General features: G+C 41.0%; 3 protein-coding genes across 3 annotated transcripts; 2 read left to right on the top strand and 1 right to left on the bottom strand.

Annotated features, from left to right (window-relative positions):
- Window positions 1-1,702: 1,702 nt before the first annotated feature.
- On the top strand, window positions 1,703-7,006 carry LOC117994050 (uncharacterized). The gene is made up of 6 exons (XM_069507355.1): window positions 1,703-1,714; window positions 2,567-2,806; window positions 4,040-4,160; window positions 4,774-4,865; window positions 5,650-5,834; window positions 6,088-7,006. The coding sequence occupies exons 1-5, from the start codon at window positions 1,703-1,705 to the stop codon at window positions 5,773-5,775; spliced, it is 591 nt and encodes a 196-aa protein (XP_069363456.1). The 3' UTR covers window positions 5,776-5,834; window positions 6,088-7,006.
- A 1,094-nt stretch (window positions 7,007-8,100) lies between these two features.
- Window positions 8,101-10,632, top strand: LOC138404188 (sperm mitochondrial-associated cysteine-rich protein-like). The gene is made up of 2 exons (XM_069507598.1): window positions 8,101-8,357; window positions 9,861-10,632. Exons 1-2 carry the CDS (start codon window positions 8,246-8,248, stop codon window positions 10,475-10,477), a joined length of 729 nt encoding a protein of 242 aa, XP_069363699.1. The 5' UTR covers window positions 8,101-8,245; the 3' UTR covers window positions 10,478-10,632.
- A 6,632-nt stretch (window positions 10,633-17,264) lies between these two features.
- Window positions 17,265-21,650, bottom strand: LOC138404168 (zinc finger protein 502-like). Its single transcript, XM_069507479.1, has 9 exons — window positions 21,417-21,650; window positions 21,169-21,344; window positions 20,611-20,785; window positions 20,282-20,374; window positions 19,950-20,084; window positions 19,518-19,865; window positions 19,291-19,385; window positions 19,092-19,135; window positions 17,265-18,803 (listed from the first exon to the last, which is right to left on the bottom strand). The coding sequence occupies exons 2-9, from the start codon at window positions 21,252-21,254 to the stop codon at window positions 17,485-17,487; spliced, it is 2,295 nt and encodes a 764-aa protein (XP_069363580.1). The 5' UTR covers window positions 21,255-21,344; window positions 21,417-21,650; the 3' UTR covers window positions 17,265-17,484.
- Window positions 21,651-23,678: the final 2,028 nt, after the last annotated feature.

The raw sequence follows: 23,678 nt of genomic DNA on the forward strand, positions 1-23,678 counted from the left end.
TAGAGGTTTGCGTTTGTCGTGTGCAAGTAATTGGGTATTTGACTCCATCGGAAATAAATTATTTCCCAGTGATTATTAAATAGAGGGTCTTCCAAAATACGTAAAATGTGTATTAACCATTTTCCATCCATCCATCCCATCGGTACAAAAACTATGATGCATAAAAATAAATAAAAATCTGTTTTAGAATGTACTGGTGAAGACCTTTCATATGATATAGTCACTCACTTCGAAAGTTGAAAATACTAATTATTAGTTCATGACCACAATTAAATTTTTTTTGTGTGGTCTAACCCTAAATTCACGGCTTTCAGATTTTTCCCCAAATGTCAGCTATAAGATCTACCTACCTGCAAAATTTCATGATTCTAGGTCAACGGGAAGTACCCTGTAGGTTTCTTGAGACAACAAAGTGATCTTATAAGGGTTCCGTTTTTCCTTTTGAGGTACGGAACCCTAAAAAAATAAGTTTTCACTTTAAAAGAACGCTCCAATGAAACGTGACCTTAAATCTCATAATGATCAAATCGAAGCACGGAGTACACGGGGTGGAAAATTATACAATAACATGAAATGACTCAGCGCGGAATTGTTGTCACCTTGAGGAATCGTTCGGAGGATTTTTGCTGAGTTTCTTTCTCCATTAAGTACTTATAAGTCCCGCAAATATTGCTATTGCGCTGGAACCATGTCTCAATAACATCGAAATGACGTCATTTTGACGTCAGCCGAAATCTCAGAACAATGCCGAAATAAAAATATACGTACCTACCATAAGTTTGAAACTTCAGTCTAGTGCTGACGTCACTAAAATGGCGGCCACGCGCATTAGCTTTTTGCGGGACTTGTATAAAAAAGTGTTTCGCTCTTTTAGGGTTTGAAAATACACGGGGTGGAAAATTATACAATAATATTATGAATAAGGCAGAATCCTATATAGAAATTCTAAAAATAAAAATTATAGAATAACATGAATAAGTGCCTGGCCTTCAGGAATCGTTCCGAGGATTTTTGCTGAGATTTTTTTTTGAAACCTGCATGCCTCAGAGTTCTCAAAGGTGTGTGAAGTCTACCAATCCGCGCATGGCCGGCGTGGTGGATTATGATCGAACTCTGAGAGAGCCGTGCTCTGTAGTGGGCCAGTATGGTTTAATCATGACGATGATGATGATTGTTTGAAAATGATGTTGCTTTAAAAACAGATTGGCAGGTCCAGCGGACCTACTTATATTAGGTAGTATAGGTCAGTGGGCCATAAACGTTCTTTCAAACAATAGAAAGGTTCTTCTGGAAAGGGCGTGAGGTTTTCGTGCGAAGTTTTCCGCCCTTTTCCCTTCACTAACTTTAAAGTTTAATTAATAACAAACCTGACAGTTGGCTAATCTGTGTAAAGCCAGAAGAAGAACAAAAAAAACAGGTTCTTCTAGAAGTTTTAATTTCTAAACAGAACACATAATTATCATACTTTGATGTAAACTGTCTTTCAATGAAGTTTTCAATTTTACTATTATTTATATTTTGTATGGTTTTCTGTAAACAATAATTGAAACTATGTAAATCGTCATAATATTATAATACTACTTAAATTATTCTACTATTATAATTATTGTTTTACTTAGGATTTAATTTACAATTTCATAAACGTACCTAATAACTTTAAATACGATTAATTTCATAATTTTTACGTAATAATTTCATAGGAATGGGTAATCAGGTAAATTGTAATTTAAATGTACGTTTACATAATTCAAACGTAGTACACTTTGTCTAGCGGGAGGCTTCGGCCGTGGCTAATTGCTACGCTACCGATAGTCGTGCCGCCATTAGCGATCGGGTAAGATACCGTGTAGAAACCGATGGCTGCCAAGCCCTTTCCAAGTTAGCCCGCTTCCATCTTAGAGTGCATCATCACTTCACTTACCACCAGATGAGATCGCAGTCAAGGGCTAACTTAAAAAACCGGCCGAGTGCGAGTCAGGCTCGCACAACGAGGGTTCAACAACAACAGTCGTATTTTTTCGACATTTTGCACGATAATTCAAAAACTATGATGCATAAAAATAAATAAAAATCTGTTTCAGAATGTACAGATGAAGACCTTTCATATGATACCCCACTTGATATAGTCACTCGCTTCGAAAGTTGAAAATACTAATTATTAGTTCATGACCACAATTTAATTTTTTTTGTGTGATCTAACCCTAAGTTCACGGTTTTTAGATTTTTCCCCTAATGCCAGCTATAAGATCCACCTTCCTGCCAAATTTCATGATTCTAGGTCAACGGGAAGTACCCGGTAGGTTTCTTGACAGACAGACAGACAACAAAGTGATCCTATAAGGGTTTTGTTTCTCCTTTTGAGGTACGGAAACCTAAAAACATAAGTACATACATAGACTGCCAAAATAATAAATTTGGCTTTGCCGTAGTCGAGTAAAAATGAATACTTCGGACAGACAGAGGAATGGACAAATAAGTAATCCCTACGTACGTATCCCTAATAGTACGGAACCCTAAAAGGGGCTGTTTTTTTGGTTGAGGTCTAAAAACAATAATATTTTTACAGCTTGGAGGCCAAAGCAACCCTTTTGGAAGACAAGGTGGTCCTTTTGGACAGGGTGGGCCATTTGGAGGACATGGTGGTCATTTCGGACATGGTGGCCCATTTGGGGGCTTCGGAGGAGGACAAGGGCCAGGTGGTCCAGGGCCGGGCTATCAGCAAGGCCCCTATCCATCCGGGCAGGGGCCTGATCAATATGGGAGACAAATGCAGGGGGTGAATGTTTCCCCAGCGCCATACGGACAGGTTGGTACAATTATTATTATTATTATTTATTTATTTATTATTTAATTAGAACGGCCATAAAGCCAATTACACTAATTAAACTACGAGTACAAACTAACATAAACATACATACAAAAATTGTTAAAATTATAAATTTTAAAAAGCAAAATTATAAATTTTCACAAAAGTGCAAAATCTGACCCATGAGGTCAGCCCATTTGTCAGCAAATATGTCACAGCGAGGGGACTCCTTCAGCAGCGCGTTGAGCGCAGCCAAAGTGCGCGGTATGGGTGACCACTGACCGGAGCGCGCTACCGTGCGACTAAACGGACTTACGAAACATTTGGAGCGGTGGCGGAGATAGCTGACAATGTACGGATATTATCCGTACCTGTATCCTCATTTATATCGGGTATGGTAGGGTTACATTTTTAGGGTTCCGTACCTCAAAAGGAAAAACGGAACCCTTATAGGATCACTCCGTTGTCTGCCTGTCAAGAAACCTACAGGGTACTTCCCGTTGACCTAGAATCATGAAATTTGGCAGATAGGTAGGTCTTATAGCAGACATTAGGGGAAAAATTTGAAAACCGTGAATTTGTGGTCGAATCATTATCACCATTTTATTTATTTTTGTGCATCATAGTTTTTGAATTATCGTGCAGAATGTCGAAAAATTACGACTATAGTACGGAACCCTTGGTGCGCGAGCCTGACTCGCACTTGGTCGGTTTTTAGGGTTCCGTACCTCAAAAGGAAAAACGGAACCCTTATAGGATCACTTAGTTGTCTGTCTGTCTGTCTGTCTGTCTGTCTGTCCGTCTGTCTGTCAAGAAACCTACAGGGTACTTCCCGTTGACCTAGAATCATGAAATTTGGCAGGTAGGTACATCTTATAGCTGACATTTGGGGAAAAATCTGAAAACCGTGAATTTAGGGTTAGATCACACAAAAAAAAATTAAATTGTGGTCATGAACTAATAATTAGTATTTTCAACTTTCGAAGTGAGTGACTATATCAAGTGGGGTATCATATGAAAGGTCTTCATCTGTACATTCTAAAACAGATTTTTATTTATTTTTATGCATCATAGTTTTTGAATTATCGTGCAAAATGTCGAAAAAATACGACTGTAGTACGGAACCCTCATTGCGCGAGCCTGACTCGCACTTGGCCGGTTTTTTTCACTTGATAAGATTTTGATTGAAACCAAGCGCAGTTAATTAATTTAAAAAAAAAACTTTTTCTGCAGCCTCCTGGACAAGGGTATCCTCCACAGGGGTACCCCCAGACGGGGTATCCTCCACAGGGGTACCCCCAGCAGGGGTACCCTCAAGGCTACCCTCCCCAAGGTTACCCAGGAGGTTATCCAGGTAATTTGTGTTTTTTAGGGTTCAATAGAATAGAATAGAATAGATTAGAATGTTTTTTTATTCATGTAAACTTTTTACAAGTGCTTATGAATAGTCAGGTAGTTTTAATTTACCACTGGTTCGGAATGACGTTCCTACCGAGAAGAACCAGCAAGAAACTCGGCGGTTGCTCTTTTTAATTTTTCAATTTACAATGTTATTATTATTATATACCAACTAGCTTATGCTCGCGACTTCGTCCGCGTGGACTACATAAATTTCAAACCCCTATTTCACCCCCTTAGGAGTTGAATTTTCAAAAATCCTTTCTTAGCGGACGCCTACGTCATAATAGCTATCTGCATTCCAAATTTCAGCTCAATCCGTCCAGTAGTTGCGTTGATAGATCAGTCAGTCAGTCAGTCAGTCAGTCAGTCACCTTTTCCTTTTATATATTTAGAAGATACTGTCGTAGTGGTGTGCTGTGGTCTTATCAGTGCGAGGTCCTGGGTTCGATTCCTGACAAGGGAAAATTAGAATTTTATAATTTGCGCCGCGCTGTGGTGCGATGCGCTGCGGCTTCAACTTCTAAGGGGATTAAAAAAAAAGTTTGTATGGAAGTGGTATTTTCCAGGTCAACCATCCATGATGCAGCGCGCTTCGGAGGCGGCGTGCTGCGCCACCTGCATGGCCTGCTTGACCTGCCTGTGCTGCTCCTGCTGCCAGGTACAGCAGGCCTTTCATGTTCTTTTTTAGGGTTCCGTACCTCAAAAGGAAAAACAGAACCCTTATAGGATCATTTTGTTGTGTCTGTCAAGAAACTTGGGGTATCTATCATATGAAAGGGCTTTACTTGTATATTCTGAAACAGATTTTAATTTATTTTTACAGTCAGTCACTCAGGGCCGGTTGTTTCAAACCATTGGTCTTCGTAAGATACGTTCGTTAAAATTTAACAGACGTAGACGAACTTTAACATCTGTTAATTTAAGTGTGTTGCTTCATTGTACAAAAATCTGTTCGTCATTGTTATTTTGGTTGCGAAACTAACCCTAAAAATTAACTTACTTCTCCGTATCCTTTTTTAAATTTCATTTTAAGTATATTAAATTATATACATAGTTATTAATATTGCTACTTCGCATTTTAAACACATTTTTTCTTTCTTACAAATTCTCTTTCATCTTCAAAAAAACTACCATTAAAAGCTTTGAATTAAATTGATTCCATTATAATTTGTAAATAAAATATTCCGTTTGTAAGAAGTATGAAGTTACGAACTGATTTGACGATCACCAATGGCGCCAGCACTGGTTAACGTAAACGTAACTTTTTAACGAACGTTAGCGGTAATATGTAGATGCTGAATCAACGCTTTTTCTTTTCTTACGTTCGTTAGCGCCATATTTAAAGGTTACGTGTCCGTCAAAGTTTGTTGAAACAACCGGCCCTAAGTCAGTCACCTTTTCCACCAGCCAACTTTTGTTCATTCTATATGTTTCTATTGCAGGCTCTAATGGGACTGGGCGGTATGGGGTCAGAGAACGAAGGCGATGGGCCAGAGGGTTCAGGGGGTCCCGAAGGCGGTGGGGTCAACGTAGCTCCTCCACCCGTCACTAACGATGACGACCATTAGATTGTACCAGTGGGCTCCTAAAGAGTCACGACTCACGTCACATTGAGCCTCAATAGCTCTTAACGGATCCTTCTTTCCACGCACGTGCAAACTGTGGAACCAACTCCCATCGGCGGTGTTCCCACTAGATTATAACATGGGGTTATTCAAGGGGCGGACCAACAAATTCCTAAAAGGCCGGCAACGCATCGGCGGCTCCTCTGGTGCTGCAAATGTTCATGGGCGGCGGTAATCACTTAACATCAGGTGACCCGCCTGCTCGTTTGCTCGCTATATCTATTAAAAAAAAAAAAAAAAAAAAAAAAAAAAAAAAACGGGTATAGGAGTGGACTGAAAACCGAAAGGTCGCCCCCCCCAAACCCCGCCCGTTGCACTATTGTCGTACCTACTCCTAGCAACAAGCCTGACGCTTAATTGGAGAGGAAAGGGGAATGTTAGTCAAGGGACACATGGCTAATATTCTTTAAAAAAAAAAGAAAAAAAAAAAGAGCCTGACTCGTTGGGGACTTCCCAAGTCACACCAAAGAGACTCGTTGTGGACTTCCCAAGTCACACCAGAGTGACTCGTTGTGGACTTCCCAAGTCACACCAAAGAGACTCGTTGTGGACTTCCCAAGTCACACCAGAGTGACTCGTTGGGGACTTCCCAAGTCACACCAGAGTGACTCATTGGGGACTTCCTAAGTCACACCAGAGTGACTCGTTGGGGACTTCCCAAGTCACACGAGAGTGACTCGTTGCGGGGACTTCCCAAGTCACACCAGAGTGACTCGTTGGGAATTCTAATGAGAAAAATCGGTCAAGTGCACTCGCACATGAAGGATTCTGTGCCATCCGTACAGGATAACACAATGTAGGTACTTTTTAGGGTTCCGTAGTAAACTAGGAACCTTTATAGTTTCGCCATGTCCGTCCGTCCGTCCTCGGTTAATCCCAGAGACTATTTAGTTATCTGCATGCCAAATTTCAGCCCGATCCTTCCAGTAGTTTTTCCTTATTATATTTATGTATAGATTAGGGTAAATAATGTTTTTTATTAATTTTTATGTACAATGATAAATTAATTTTTTGTAAATATAAAATTTTTAGTGTTAAGTATTTTCTACATGTAAATATTCCTTTATGAAATCAAATGATTTATTTGTTTAAAATACTTTATACTTACCGATTATTTAAAAATAAATAAATACTAAGTATGTATCTATGATAAATTATACTTATATCTCAGATATTTTCAAATGTGTTTACTTATTTACCTAAATAGGTACTAGCTGCGTGTGGATTTAGGTTTTTAAAAATCCTTTGAACTTTTCGATTTTCCAGGATAAAAAGGAGCCCTATGGCACTCTCTACTTACATATCTTTAGCTGATTCCATGCAAAAAATCACATCGATTCGTAGCTCCATTGTGGCGTGATTGAAGGACAAACCAACAAACAAACACACTTTCGCATTTAGGCCATTTCGGTCCTAGGGATTTTTTATTTATTTGTTCATGATCACATTTATTTATTTTTGTGATGTAACCACAAATTCACGGTTTTAGGATTTTTCCCCTTACGTCTGCTATGCTGCTACCCATCTACCTGCAAATTTCATGATTCTAGGTCAACGGGAAAGTACCCTGTAGGTTTCTTGACAGACCGACAGACAACAAAGTGAGCCTACTTATAAGGGTTCCTTTTTTCCTTTTGAGGTACTTGATCAACCCATCACCGGCTCACTACAGAGCACGGGTCTCCTCTCAGAGTGAGAAGGGTTTTGGCCATAGTCTACCACGCTGGCCATGTGCGGATTGGCAGACTTCACACACCTTCGAGAACATTATGGAGAACTCTTAGGCATGCAGGTTTCCTCACGATGTTTTCCTTCACTGTTAAAGCACGTTTGAGGTACGTAACCCTAAAAATACTGTTTGTTAGGATTCCGTACCTGAAAAGGGAAAAAGGAACCCATCAAAGTGATCCTATATGATTATTTTGATGGGTTCCTTGAAATTATAATATTAGTGGCATAATATTGTATATCAAATATTTGAAAAGAGCAACCGCCGAGTTTCTTGCTGGTTCTTCTCGGTAGGAAAGGCATTCCGAACCAGTGGTAGATGCATCCGACGATTCAAAAGTAGGTACTTGTGAAAGTTTATTTGAATAAAAAATATTTTCGTTTCATTTTCATTCCTTCTGTCATCAGATGATGTGCGCTAAGTTTAATTCTACCACAAATCTACGTAAGCAGGTTTTGCTGTCAGCTAGGCATGAGGCAACCAACAACAAATCGAAAAAAAGAACAGAAAATAGAAGAAGCCAAATTCAAAATTCGATTCGTCAAATCTCATTTGTTCCGGCAAGACATTCATACCATCTACCATGGCAAAATTTTTCAAGTGAAACAAAATAACCATTTTCAAAATTATCCAGTACAAATAAACCAGTAAATAGCCCTAAAAACCGTGAATTAAAAACCAAAAATGGCTCTAGTATTGAGAAAAGCGTTTTTGCCGAAAAATCCAGCAATCCTGAAATGTATGAAGGGACGCTCGATGGCCACTGCCTCAAATAAGAAGCATGCAGCACTAATATGTAAGTGATTTAACAAAATATTTAGTACCTAGCCTGCTTTGCACGGGTAGCTTATTAGAATTTTTAGGGTTCCGTACCTCAAAAGGAACTCTTAGAGCGGGGGCACACGATGCGTTGCGGCGGCGGTGCGGTGTCACTGCGTCGTCTTACATAGAAATATCTGTGGCATGTGACACGATGCGCTCCGGCGCCGCACCGGACTTGCAACCATCGAGACGAGACGGAGAGAGGTGAATGCGTTGCGTTGTTTTTATTGACAGACTCATCAGATTGTTTTTTTGACGACCTCCCTGGCGCAGTGGTGAGCGCTGTGGTCTTATTAGTGGGAGGACTGGAAGGTCCCGGGTTCGATTCCTGGCAGGGGTTTGGAATTTTATAATTTCTAAATTTCTGGTCTGGTCTGGTGGGAGGCTTCGGCCGTGGCTAGTTACCACCCTACCGGCAAAGCCGTGCCGCCAAGCGATTTAGCGTTCCGGTACGATGCCGTGTAGAAACCAAAGGGGTATGGGTTTAATAAAAACTGCCATACCCCTTCCAGGTTAGCCCGCTCCCACCTTAGACTGCATCGTCACTTACCATCAGGTGAGATTGCAGTCATGGGCTAACTTGTATCTGAATAAAAAAAAAAGACTGTCCAACGCTGCTACGGCGCCGCTGCGACATAACAACGTTGCGGCGCCGCACCGCTCGTGTGCCCGCTGATACGGTGAAATCTTTGCGGTGCGGCGCCGCAACGCATCGTGTGCCCGTAGTCTTATACCTAAATAAAATAAATTACATGATATGGTCAAGCGAACAATTTTTCACGGTTTAGGAACCAAATAAACTCTTAGATACTAATGAACGAACGACCCGTTTGAAATCCAGACGTCACTGAGATTGCATTGGTGCATAAGCACCAATGAGTGGGTGCCATTTTGTTTGTTCAATAACCCTGTCCATACGAAGTAATATATAAGTTAACTAGCATGCCCTTAACTTCGTACGCGTGGATTTAAGATTTTAAAAATCCCGAGGGAACTCTTTTATTTTTCGGGATAAAAAGTAGCCTATGTCACTCTCCAGGTCTTAAACTATATCCATGCAAAAAATCACGTCGATCCGTTGCTCCGTGATTGAAAGACAAACCAATAAATAATAAATAATTTTTAAGGTTCCGTACCTCAAAAGGAAAAAAGTAACCCTTATAGGATCACTTTGTTATCTGTCTGTCCGACGTGTTAGTCAAGAAAACCTATAGGGTACTTCCCGTTGACCTAGAATCATGAAATTTGGTAGGTAGGTAGGTAGGTCTTATACTTACTCTTAGTACGGAACCTTAAAAAATAAGTTTTTTCTTTCTTTCTTTTCTTCCACGACGTCGCTGGTGTTGCCCGTGTTATTTCGGAGAACGGTGGCCGCTGCAAGGGAAGTCCATCTATAATACTCCGTGCACCTTCGTTCTTCGAATACCACGACCACCAGTGCGTTTTGCCGAGTATTATACATGGCTGTCCTTTGCAGTGGCACCGCGGCGTCTGGCGTTTGGCTCATACGATGCCAGAACCAGACTGGCATTGTGCTGTGGAGATCGCTTGACTTCGGTGCGACGCTACGCTGAACAGAAGGAGACGAAAGATTGTCCAGCCGGCGGCTGTCCTGGACCATGTGGACCTTGTGGACCATGTGGACCTTGTGGACCATGTGGACCGTGCGGACCATGTGGACCGTGTGGACCCTGCCGTTGCCCATGTCCTTATCCATGTGGACCGTGTGGACCATGCGGTCCGTGTGGACCATGTGGTCCATGTGGACCATGTGGTCCATGTGGACCATGTGGTCCATGTGGACCATGTGGTCCCTGTGGACCATGCCGCTGCCCGTGTCCCTGCCCAGGCCCGTGCCCCTGTCCCTGCCCACCAAAATGCCCACCAAAGAAGTGCGAAGGGGAATTATGCCCAATGTGTTCTCACACAATGGTTGCCAGTATGGCTGGCGTGGCATGCCAGCATTGCCAGGCTCAACAGGTGCCACAAGTGCCACCAGTACCACAAACGCCACCAAACCCACACGTTAAGATGGAATCGAAATCGCAAGAAAAAAAAGCTGCGAAAAATTTTTCGGTGAAGATTTCTCCATAACTTGGGATTTACATTTTTATATTAAGTAATATAATATTCTTCAGATGTAATTTTTGAATTACTTATATACCTACCTATACTATATTACTAGATTTGAATAAATGTATTATTATTAAGTTTTTGCTTTATTTTAATCATCTAGTTACAGTTCTGATGAACCGGCCACCGGCCTTTAGAATGACATTTTATCTTTGTAGAGCAATTTTTAAGTTATTTAAGTTAGATAGAGTATTAGGTAGAATATTAGGTATGTTAAATTTGATTTTGTTATTAATTTTTAATTAACTTAGACTATGTTATAAGGTAGGATAGGGTTGTCACAGACATGCCTATTGTATAAAAGCACTGTAAAAAAAAGATAATAAAAAAAAATCTTTGTAGAGCGTCGTCTCTGTCACTCATGTCTCATACCCATACGGCGCTTTGTCGGTCTCAACGACTGAGACAGTGCTCTACAAATCTGCTGTCTCCTAAAGATCGATGTTCATCACTTTAGGCTAGGTATCACGGTAGGTATTGTACGCGACAGGTCGAGATGGCAATTGCGTAGGGAACGCCCTGCACAGCCCCCGCGCTAACCCGATGCGGGCGAGCGCGGGTGACGTGCGGGTGTGCAGGACGTCCCCCCGCCTCGTACACCGATTGCCATCTCAACCTGTCGCGGATATATACTAGCTTATGCTCGCGACTTCATCAGCCTATGATTTACAGCTAAAAATGATAAAGCTTAGTACGAGTAGGTACAGAATATAATCTAGGTAAATATATAAAAGGAAAAGGTGACTGACTGACTGATCTATCAACGCACAGCTCAATAACTACCTGGACGGATCGGGCTGCAGATAGCTATTGTGACGTAGTCATCATAGGTTTATTGGTTTGTCCTTCAATCACGTCGCAACGGAGCAACTGATCGACGTGATTTTTTGCATGATATAGACTTGGAGAGTGACATAGGCTATTTTTCATCCCGGAAAATCAATGAGTTCCCACGGGATTTTTAAAAACCTAAATCCACGCGTTCGAAGTCGTGGGCTTCAAGCTAGTACAGACCTCCTATTTAGGAGGTGGGGGTTCGATCCCGGGCACCTCTGACCTCTGAGGCTCAATTTACACACTGAACGGGAATGGAAGCGAAATTCTAAAATATCACTTAGCATAGGTATTGACTTTTATCAGCGTGGTGGACTATGGCCAAAGTCCATCTCATTCTGAGAGTAGAGCAGTGCGCTGTTGGGAGCCGGCAATGGGTTGATCATGATGATGACGATGATATTGGCTCACGTCTGGTCTGAAGGGAGGCTTCGGTCGTGGCTTACTTACCGACAAAGATGTGTAGCCAAGCAATGAGGAAACCTAGACTATGGCCAAACCCTTCTCGTTCTGAGAGGAGACCCGTGCTCAGTAGTGAACCAGTGATGGATTGATCATGATGATGATGATAGCATGAAATACCCTTTGCAGTTAACCCAGCAGCACGTCGAATCAACAAGGTCAAAGCTGTTACTTCGGTGCTGGCAAAAGAAAGAAGAACGAAGCTGCTTCCCACATTCCGGCCCAGCAGTGGGAAAGGCACCATCCGTCTTTACTTCACCATATCATGCCCTCACATGGGAACCTTGGCTGAACCAAGAACTGCGTTAACATTCAGACAATTCAGTACAGCATTCCCATTGAAGAGGATTAAATCCTATCAAAAAATATCAAAGCGTTACTCTTCTTGCAAGGCTGCATGCCCAGGTCCTTGCCCATGTGGTTGTCTCCCCCCACCTGGTAACACCCCACCAAAATGCCTCCAATACATGACTGGATACTACTACTATCCTTATGGAACCTGGTTTTGTGGACCTTACCACGTATCCGGAACCCAACCAGTTGCATGCAACGGTCCATGCCCGTGTCCTGTCAAATGCTGCCCAGCATGTGTCTGCGCCCCGGCTCAGAATATAGCTGCCAACAAAGCTTATGATACCAATCAGTTTCCCATGGAAGTACCTTGCCATACCCCTAAAGTTCCCCAAGAAACTAGAACTGGTATATCAAAGATAATCAATTTCAAAGCAGCCGCGAAGAATTCGCAAGAGAAGCAGAAACCATCCAGCATTCCCCCAGTCTTAACTACTCTGTGCTGTCAACAAGAACGCACAGATAACTTAATGGATAAAGAACGCAGAATCAAAACTTCATATCCTAGTACATCAGATAAAATGAAACCAAGATTTTATCATACGAAAAGTAAAGCTTATTCGACGCTCGCAGATTCGACCTCAAAAACTTCTATGTCCAAGCAGAAAAATCGGAAATGTTCCTATTACCAAAAACGGCACAAGGTTGCAACTCCGATGGAAAAGACGAGGATATTTTTGAAAGAGAGAAAAAACAGTCCACGGGCTAAGCTGGATTCTGTGAGTTCTTCCATTCCCAATCGAAAGAAGCGAGATCCACGACCTGAGGTGGACATTGAGATAAAACCTTACGACTAAACTGCAACATGTGAAAATTCAAAATACATTTAACATCCTATATTATGTAAGTTTTTACTTTCACAAAAATAAACACTAATTCAACCATAGGACATTGTTTTATTAGGGTTCCGTACCTCAAAAGGAAAAACGGAACCCTTATCACTTTGTTGTCTGTCTGTATGTCAAGAACATTTCCCGTTGACTTAGAATCATAAAATTTGGCAGGCAGGTAGGCTGCAGACGTTAGGGGAAAAATCTGAAAACCGTGTATTTGTGGTTACATCACACAAAAAAAACCGGCCAAGTGCGAGTCAGACTCGCGCACTGAGGGTTCCGTATTACAATCGTATTTTATCGACATTTGGCACGATAAATCAGAAACTATTATGCTTAAAAATAAATAATCTGTTTTACAATGTACAAGTAAAGCTCCAATGATACCCCACTTGGTATATTATCTTACTTTGAAAGTTGAAAATAGCAATATTTGTTCATGAACACATTTTAATTTTTTTCTTGTGAGGTAACTTCAAATTCATGGTTTTTAGATTTTTCCCCTCATGTCTGCTATAAGACCTACCTACCTGCCAAATTTCATGATTCTAGGTCAACGGGAAGTACCCTGTGGGTTTCTTGACAGACAGACAGACAGACAACAAAGTGATCCTATAAGGGTTCCATTTTTTCCTTTTGAGGTACGGAACCCTAAAAAATTAAATTGTGGTCATGAACTAATAATTATTAGTATTTTCAATTTTCGAAGTGAGATAGCTATATCAAGTGGGGTACCATATAAAAGGGCTGTACATTCTACACCTGTGCATTCTAAAACAGATTTTTATTTATTTTTATGTATCATAGTTTTTGAATTATCCTGTAAAATGTCGAAAAAATACAACTATAGTACGGAACCCTCGTTGCGCGAGCCTGACTCGCACTTGGCCGGTTTTTTGTAAAGCAAGCGAGCCGAGAGAGCTATGCTTGGAGTTTCTCTACGTGATCAAATCAGAAATGAGGAGATCCGTATAAGAACTAGTTTTTTTTTTAAATTCTGATACAAGTTAGCCCTTGACTGCAATCTCACCTGGTGGTATTGTTACTATAGCTACAAAATTGTTTCAGTGCATAACCAAATGAAGAGGACTTTCGGTAGAAGAGTGCAGAGGTTAACTTTGACAACATGGTCAAACCTCAAAGAGGGCCAGACGTGGACTGGACAAGGCAGCCGTCATCCACTCTACAAGAACCTGTCGAGTCCATGCTTGGCACTTTCCAGCAAAAGACGTACGGACTACTTAGCAAGGTCATATTCAGCGATCTTCCACACTGATATGCGCTTATTTCACAGTGCCAAAGTTACTCCTAATCAAATGCTGCAATCGCGAGAGTTTTCAACGGCACAGAAACACCCCGCAGATGCTATGCAAGGTCTACAATCCGCCTGCGCTTGCCCGTGCCCTGGCAGCACTTGCCTACCCCCTCCCTGCAATACCCCTCCAAAATGTCTACAATACATGACTGGGTATTACTATTACCCGTACGGTACTTGGTTTTGTGGACCGTACCATGTGGCTACGGGACCGCGCGGGCCGTGCACTGGACCAGTTGCCCCAGGTGGTCCATGCGGGCCGAGTGGACCATGCCCATGTCCAAGTGGACTTACATGCGGACCACTCGGTTGCTGTGGGGTATGTGGTTCACCTAATACACCAAATAATTATTCACCAAGCTCACAATTTCCTTACGGTACGCATGGATATCCTTATGCGTTTAACAACTATAATGCCCAATATTCTTACGATCCAACCCCGTCGTTTACTCCATACCCTGATTCCTGGACACAGTCAAACATGCACAGTCCAAGCATGCCAAGTCCAAGCATGCCCAGTCCATATATCGGGCCTGGCTATAACGTGCCTATATCACCGATACCAGTCAGTTCAGAGCCCCCAAGTTCAATAACTCCCACGGCAAATCCTCCCTCAAATCCAAAACCCAAGTCTTCCGTTCGCATCAACCGCGATTACATTAAAGAACCCTATTCTATGCCATCTTACGGTTCTAAACCACCCATGCTCACTAGACCTCCTAAGCCAAGCACTTACAAACCTTTCACTAGCTCACGACCAATCTCGACGTGTCCGTCGAATCTCAAACCGAAACTGCTTCGACAAATCCCACCTTCACAATATGACGCAAGGCAAAAACCATTTGTTAAACCAGGAATTAATAGCCGGACGATGCCGTGCTTGGACGCAATCCAAGTATGCTATTATAGAACTAGGAGCACGAAGAAATATAACCACAATGATGTAAGTCTGACCAGTGGAGAAAGGAGTAAAAGGGAGCCTCATAAATCGACGGTATACCTACAAGGTTGGCAGTAAATCACTGTTGCGTGCCAAAAATACGTGCCAATATCAGTGTGGGCTTTCAACCAGCCGCCCAGTCTATCGAAGAAGTAGATATCTGGTATCAGTCCTCAGATTTTATATTCATCAACCAGTCTTAACCTATCGAAGAAACTGTAGATATCTGGTATCAGTCCCCAGATTTTATTTTCATCAACCAGTCTTAACCTGTCGAAGAAACTGTAGATATCTGGTATCAGTCCCCAGATTTTATTTTCATCAACCAGTGTTAACCTGTCGAAGAAACTGTAGATATCTGGTATTGGTATCAGTCCCCAGATTTTATATTCACGTTGAGAAGGAAACTTTTGAGCATTGGAAATGTTTATAAATTTAACTTGTTTAAAATTACAAATTACATCACGCTATTAAAATAGAATTAAGGGACTTGACGTATTTAATAATTAAAATATTCCACAAAGTTTGTTGTTTTATTTTATTTAGGGTTCCGTACCTCAAAAGGAAAAACGAAATAGGTAGGTACTTATAGTACGCTACAGGTCGAGATAGCAATCAGGACGAGGACGCCACGCACACAGCTCTGCTAACCATATAGCGCGGGTGACGTACGGATGTGCGTGGCGTCCCCCCGCCTCATACCCCGATTGCCATCGTGACATGTCGTGAACTATACTTCGTTCTCTATCATAGGATACTTCTAGTTAACCTAGAATCATGAAATTTGGGGTTTGGGGGTTGTTACCGTTTCATCAGATTTTGTTTCGACAGTAAAAGTACAATCGCAAGGAGTGATCGATTTAGTTAGTGATATAGGTATTTATCGCAAGTTTTTTTTATTTATACACTAGCTGATGCCCGCGGCTTCACCCGCGTATCTTTAGGTTTTTAAAAATCCTGTGGGAACTTTTGGTTTTCCTATATCTATAGCAATACCAGTGGTGGGCAATCTCCTTTTAGAAAATGGCGTAAAGTTTCTCTATAGATTAAATAAAATACGCTAATCGGTTCAGAAATCGCGGATATTTCGGTGTAGGTGCCTATAGGTAGAAAAACACAACTCCTGATTTTTTTGAAAGGCGGTTAAAAAAGTACCCTATGTTATTCCCTGGTTAATCCTCTCTACTTATCTGGGACTCCCGTCGAAATAGGTTCAGCCGTTCCGAAGATTAGCCCGTTCAAACCGACAGACGACAGACGAACATTTTAAAAACGTGATTAGATATGGTACAGTTCAAATAACCATATTATTTCGAAATTACAGACACTTCAATTTTACTTATTAGTATAGATAGATACATTATGCATAATAATATATTCAGTAGGTAATAAATTAAAAATTCCCGTTGAGTAACAGTGTTACACACGGGGGTGTGACTCAACGGGAATAACTCATCCTGAGCTGCGGGTAGGTAGAAAATAAAACACAGATTAAAGTGATTAACACCTTAAATTTTATTCACTTAAAAATCAATACCAACTAGCTAAAAAATGTCCCCTAATAATAATTAGTACAGGACCTAACAAGCCCTTATACACACGGGGGTGTGACTCAACGGGAATAACTCATCCTGAGCTGCGGGTAGGTAGAAAATAAAACACAGATTAAAGTGATTAACACCTTAAATTTTATTCACTTAAAAATCAATACCAACTAGCTAAAAAATGTCCCCTAATAATAATTAGTACAGGACCTAACAAGCCCTTATACACACGGGGGTGTGACTCAACGGGAATAACTCATCCTGAGCTGCGGGTAGGTAGAAAATAAAACACAGATTAAAGTGATTAACACCTTAAATTTTATTCACTTAAAAATCAATACCAACTTGCTAAATAATGTCGCCTAATAATAATTAGTACAGGACCTAACAAGCCCTTATACACACGGGGGTGTGACTCAACGGGAATAACTCATCCTGAGCTGCGGGTAGGTAGAAAATAAAACACAGATTAAAGTGATTAACACCTTAAATTTTATTCACTTAAAAATCAATACCAACTTGCTAAATAATGTCGCCTAATAATAATTAGTACAGGACCTAACAAGCTCTTATACATACTGTGACGGAGCCCCAAGTGTTTATGTTGTGAAGGTTGTGAACTCAGGAAGCGTGGAGTAGTTTAACGTGCGTGTACAGATACTCGGACCTACGCAATAACTGTAAGGGCTTTAGTGGTGACTTCTCATGTGCCTTAATAAATGAAATTTTTGCTTACATTTATACTCGCATATATTACAACAAAATGGCGTTTCACCGGTGTGAGTTCTCATGTGTACCACTAAACGACTATTTCGTGTACATTTATACTCGCATAATTTGCAAGAATATGGCTTTTCGCCAGTGTGAATTCTCATGTGATTAACTAAAAGACTTTTATGTTTACATTTATACTTGCATAAATTACAGCAATATGGCTTTTCGCCAGTGTGAGTTCTCATGTGATTAACAAAACGACTATTATGGTTACCTTTATACTCGCATAATTTGCAAGAATATGTTTTTTCACCAGTATGAGATCTCATGTGACTCACTAAAGCACTACTAGTGGTACATTTATACTCGCATAAATTGCAGCAATATGGCTTTTCACCGGTGTGAGTTCTCATGTGCCTCTTTAAATTTTCACTTTGTCTACATTTGAACTCGCATAATTTGCAAGAATATGGCTTTTCACCAGTGTGAGTTCTCATGTGCCTCATTAAATTATCACTTACGTTACATTTATACTCGCATAAATTACAGCAATATGGCTTTTCACCAGTGTGAGTTCTCATGTGCCTCATTAAATTTTCACTTTGTCTACATTTGAACTCGCATAATTCGCAAGAATATGGCTTTTCACCAGTGTGAGTTCTCATGTGCCTCACTAAATAACTATTATGTGTACATTTATACTCGCATAATTTGCAAGAATATGGCTTTTCGCCAGTGTGAGTTCTCATGTGATTAACAAAAAGACTATTATGTTTACATTTATACTCGCATAATTCGCAAGAATATGGCTTTTTACTAGTGTGAGTTCTCATGTGTAACACTAAATTACTTTTATATTTACATTTGTACGGACAAATCTCGCAAGTAAATCTAGCAGGTAACGTGTGACTGTGAATGTGTCTTACTAGGGGCCTTCTTTGATCAAATTTTTTTTTACAAAAGTCACAAATGTACTCAGTTTTTGATACAGTAACTTTCTCTTCATCGGTGACTGGTTCAATGTATTCTGTTGTAAGGACTCTACTCTGACTTGTCGCCTGATAACTGATATCTTTGGAGGCAATGTTCTGACTCGCACGAGATCTAATAGCTTTTTGTGTTTTCGCCAGTGACCTGACTCGTCTTGGGACAACTTTCTTTGAGCAAATATCATATAGTTGGACAGAACAATCCGTTAGTCTTTTGTGTCGCCAACTATTGTCTGTATCGGCTTCTTCAGTTGATGGCTCTTTTATCTCGTTATTTGTCGCAAGACTCGCGGGCAGAGGAACGGCTGAAATGAAACATTGTTATTAATTCCTTATACTTCTGTGATAATGTTTGTACGATAAACTAGATGATGCCCGCGACTTCGTCCGCGTGGATTAAGGTTTTTTAAAATCCCGTGGGAACTCATCAATTTTCCGGGATAAAAGGTAGCCTATGTCCTTCCCCGGGATATAAGCTAACTCTGTACCAAATTTCATCCAAATCGGTTGAACGGTTTGACCGTGAAAAGCTAGCAGACAGACAGACACACACTTTCGCATTTATAATATTAGTGGATAACGCAGTATCTTACCTAAGGTCATCGCGGCGTGTGCGGAAGGGCTGGGGTCTGCCGGCCTGTGAAATATATCAGAATGTATGTAGAGTGTACCGGGGAGCCCCTAGCCAGTATGTAGCTGTACTGCATATAGCAGCTTAGAGAGGATACTAGTGCAAGTGTATACTAACTGTAACTTGAAGTGAACGTTATTGGTACTGGCAGGTATACTGACCTGTTCTCAGTGATGAGTGGAGAGTGTGAGGAGCTGCAGCTCACAGCTGTATGAGGCTTGCATACTTGTGACGTGTCACATTCACCATCACCATCCTGCCAAATACAAAACAAATTCATAACCTATCTGTCCTATCAGGGTTCGAGAGAGCCCCTCCACAACTAAACAAGCTACTATACGAACTTCACAAGTAGATGAAAGTGTGTAATAGAGGAAAGCTATCTCACCTGGAGATGCATGCTCATGTGTTGCATGTACGCATGCTCATGGACGAATTCCTCCACACAGAGTGTACATTGGAAGAGAGTGCCTTCATTCCCTAACGGATCCTTAACAAAATCATAGATATTATCGTCATCTTCATTCTTCACATCCATGTCATCATCAACTGACATAGACTCATCATTGCCTTCCATTTTCACGATAGTGGTTTTCTCTAATTCTGTCTGTTTGTCTTCCAAGAGGCTTTCTAGTATGTGTAAGTCACAGTGGTCAGGTCCTAGCGTTGTTGATACCATATTACTGTTTAGTTGGTGTTTTATGCAGTTTATCATCTTAATATGCTGTCTTGTTATCTGTTGGGAGACAAGTTAAATATTCAATATGTACAGTACAAGGATTAAGGAAAGATGGAAGTTTATATATCAACAAGTACTCACAAGTTCATATTTTCCAACTAGCTCCATCATCAGTGCACGGGCTCTCAAGCTCTTGTCTCTGAATCTGCTAAAGTTCATCAATCTCTGAGCACATTGTATGCAAACTGTTTGTCTTAGGTTTCCTAGATCACACGGCTGAAACAACATGTTATTAAAGTAATCAAACATTCCATAAATAATCGTTGTTTGTCCCTGCACTGTTTACAAACTTATCTAAAGCATTTGATAGTGTATGGCGAGGAATAGTTCAACTTAGAGATTAACATTGTTATACATGGCTCTATTATGTGTGTGTTTACAACATATATAATAATCATAAATTAACAACTTACAGGATATCCAGTTAACGTTTCATATGCTTCTCCAAATTTGTGTTTAGTCATTAGTAACAGCTTGCTGTCAGTGTCTAGGCATACCATGCAAACCTGGAAATATAGTACAAGATTTTTTTTTTTCTTTTCTCTTCTATCTGCGATCAGTCCCTGGACTATAACAGATTGGAGGTTCGTAAATCTTCACGGTTAAGATATGTGAAAAAAAATGGGAAATTCAGATCCAATACATGTCTTAGCTCCTTCTCCTTCTACAGTCACACTTTACCTGATCTGATTTAATTACTTTTCATTTCACTAACTATACAACACATAACATTATGAGTTACCTGCACTATTGAAGGAATAGCACCGGTACTAATTTGCCTTACGCCACTTTTTGTTTCATAAAAGTCATCATTAAGAAAATGTTGCGAGCAGATCAAGGCAGAGTCTGGTAGGCGACTGCGTTGTTTGCCTAGGGCTCGGAGCCAAGCAGCACGGAGATGCTGATCACTGGGGAAACTGGAAATTACCATTTATGTTATATGTAAGATTTATGTTTTACACAACAGAACCACCAATCAGATATACTTAAGTACTAAGTAGGTATTTCAAGTTTTGATCGCTCCCCGAAAGCTCTTGGAAAGGCTGCAGGGCAATGTTTCAATGACCACCAGCGTGACTGACAGAGAGGTGAGTGGTGTTGGGAGAAGGGTACACTCCTTCCTCCCCTGCCCCTCCGCCCCGTATTCCGCCAACCGATTGTGAATCCAACCCGCTCAAACCAGCAGTCAGCAGTGAGGTTAAGCTGACAAACACAATCAACACAACTTTAACTTGCTGGAGTTGGACAAGTGAGAACTCGACTACGACAACGACTTGCGAGTCAACTCAAACATACTCACCCATGAAAACTAATCGCCTTCCCCTCCCCGTGTGATGTGGACACATTGTCTGAAGTGTTGTTGCAGGAAGGCACACAACACCGCATTGTTAAAACTTCTTTTCTGCTTCAATTATAACGAATCTTCTGTGCACGTGTGAGACGATGGAATCCTATTAGCTTCTTTGGTTGTGTTCACTACAAAAAGTACGTAATATTTTAGATATTTGAACACTTATTGCTAAAAATGAAAAGAAAGTAATTACCTACTGAAACAATGATGAAGTGAGACTTTCTTTTCTTACAAGAGTTATTTTATTCCAATTAACAGCAACAAAACATGAAAACTGTGATGAAAACCACGAAAACTATCGGATTCGGAAAACACCCAAATTGTTTAAAAAATTAAAAATTCTCTATCTACGAAAAACCTACTTTGTGGCATTTGACATTTGACCACAAATTGACAACCATTCCAGTGTTCCCACTTTCGATTTTAATTTACCCTAGTTTCTGTGAGAATTCACCTATTACCCTAAAAAAATTATAATATCCTAAGGGTGCGCAATAATTAATTTCACATCAATCATTGTTAAACAACATCATTTCACGTTTTTATTGTCATTTTATGATCCTATATCTTTAGTTTTGTGACCAAGATGTTTTAGTCTGTATCAAAAGGAAAAGCTGACTGACTGGCTAACTGATCTATCAACGAACAGTTCAAACTACTTGATGGATCGGGCTGGTAATTGGCATGCAGGTAGCTATTATAATGTGGACATCCACTAAGAAAAGATTTTAGAAAATTCAACTCTTAAGGGGGTAAAACAGGGATTTGCCATTTTTGCAGTAAACGCGGACAAAGTCGTGGGAATAAACTTGTCGCGACGAACGTCGCGAAATAGTTAATTGTACAAAATATAAATAGTAATCATCGTAAAATTAAATCATCCAATTATAATATCTAATTACAATAACGAGCAAAACGAGATTAGAAGGAGAGGAATCCAGAGCCGGACGCTTAAAATACTATGGTAAGTTGTCTGTGACTTTACTCTGTGGGTCTAATGGTCTATACTTGAAACGCGACGCCGACTGTCTGTGGTCGAAGCCTTAAACCACGGCGCCCACCATTTTGTTAACTGACTGGATCCGAGCACGGCAGCCTCGCCTCACAGCACGCCTGCCGTCATCAGTTCGGTGCCTCGCATCCTGTATTATTACTCGTAAGTGGCTAACTATAAGTAGGTAACTATATTTGATTGCTATTAATTGTGTGCATAAGGAACGTTTCCATGTAGCCAACGTCGAGAGTCGTAAGGGCCCTTTATTGGCAGGCCTTAGTCGGAATAGTAAATCGTCAGCGTCGGGAGCCATTGGGACCCTTGTTGGCAGGACTTGGCTGGGAGAAAGTAATCCGTCAGTGTCGAGAGTCGTGGGGGCCCTCGGGTGGCAGGCCTTAGCGTCGAACAGCTAACTCTCGATACAGATGACGAGACCAGCTAGCTCTCGACGTCAGTGACGACCCCGGCTAACTCTCGGCGTAAGTAGCAAGCAAAGGTGTGGCACTTTGAGCCGGCACGAATAGCCAGTTACCTGACCGAAACGCGGTAGGTCAATGGGACCCAATTATAATCCTAATGGCTGGGCTAATGATGGAACCGTTCCTCCTTTAATTTAGTGCTAGTCAGCCCTGGTCTTCCCCGCATAGCGGCGAGGAAGACAGTAGCCCCGGCGGATTTCGTCTAGGTGAAATCTGCCCGTCCCATATATGTATTACAGAGTGCGAGGCAATGGATTCTGTCCTATGCGACGGGGAGGAAGGCCGCTTCCTCGACCGTCGCCTCCGTGCCGTGAAGACGGCGCATTAACCTGGTGTCGCACGCGCAAGCGGACTGCGCATCGAGCAAGGGTGAGTGCATAATCAAACATTCACAAACTAGCCTTCGTGACGTCTCTGGTTTCAACCCTCAAACCCGGGCGGCAAGCCGAGTCTAACTAAGCATAAACAGGAGGCGCCACGACATGGTGGAGGTGCTGGGATATGATAAATCAGTAAATGAGCTTTCAGCAAAAAATGCTAAAAGAAAGAGGGTTGTCAAATAAGTTGTGAATGTTGTTATGCACTGACCTAAATCAGACATGTCTCGACAAGTCTCGACACGTATAGAGCGGCAAAGACCATTAGACCTTAATAGGTTATTTTCATGTCTTGTTTTCTCGTAGCTATGTGATTTGTTCTGAATATGATTATTCTTAAGCGTGAATGACCTACCTACCTACACATGAAAATTATTTTTCCTACTATTGAGTTTTGATACCTACCTACAGGTGATGAATAATTCTACTTATAACTAACACTTTAAACTCTAATACCTACTTTAAATAAGCAAAGTTATGTTGCATTTCACTGATGATTTTAACGTTTTCTTAGACAGTTTTAATATAAATACCTACAATACATTGTAGTGAATAGTGACAAATGTTCAATGTTTAATTTAATAAAGGATAGGTACCTACCTAATGTGA

The sequence above is a fragment of the Maniola hyperantus genome, chromosome 26 (genome assembly GCF_902806685.2).
Source record: "Maniola hyperantus chromosome 26, iAphHyp1.2, whole genome shotgun sequence".
Lineage (NCBI taxonomy): Eukaryota > Metazoa > Arthropoda > Insecta > Lepidoptera > Nymphalidae > Maniola > Maniola hyperantus.

Bases quoted from the DNA above. Each gene is read 5' to 3' on its own strand.
- LOC117994050 (XM_069507355.1), top strand. The intron at 2,807-4,039 runs GTTGGTACAATT...CTTTTTCTGCAG, and splicing joins CCCCAGCGCCATACGGACAG to CCTCCTGGACAAGGGTATCC. The intron at 4,161-4,773 runs GTAATTTGTGTT...GGTATTTTCCAG, and splicing joins TTACCCAGGAGGTTATCCAG to GTCAACCATCCATGATGCAG.
- LOC138404188 (XM_069507598.1), top strand. From the start codon at position 8,246: ATGGCTCTAGTATTGAGAAAAGCGTTTTTGCCGAAAAATCCAGCAATC. The intron at 8,358-9,860 runs GTAAGTGATTTA...TGTCCTTTGCAG, and splicing joins GAAGCATGCAGCACTAATAT to TGGCACCGCGGCGTCTGGCG.
- LOC138404168 (XM_069507479.1), bottom strand. From the start codon at position 21,254: ATGCGGTGTTGTGTGCCTTCCTGCAACAACACTTCAGACAATGTGTCC. The intron at 20,375-20,610 runs GTAACTCATAAT...CTATATTTCCAG, and splicing joins CTATTCCTTCAATAGTGCAG to GTTTGCATGGTATGCCTAGA. The intron at 19,136-19,290 runs GTCAGTATACCT...TATATTTCACAG, and splicing joins CCACTCATCACTGAGAACAG to GCCGGCAGACCCCAGCCCTT.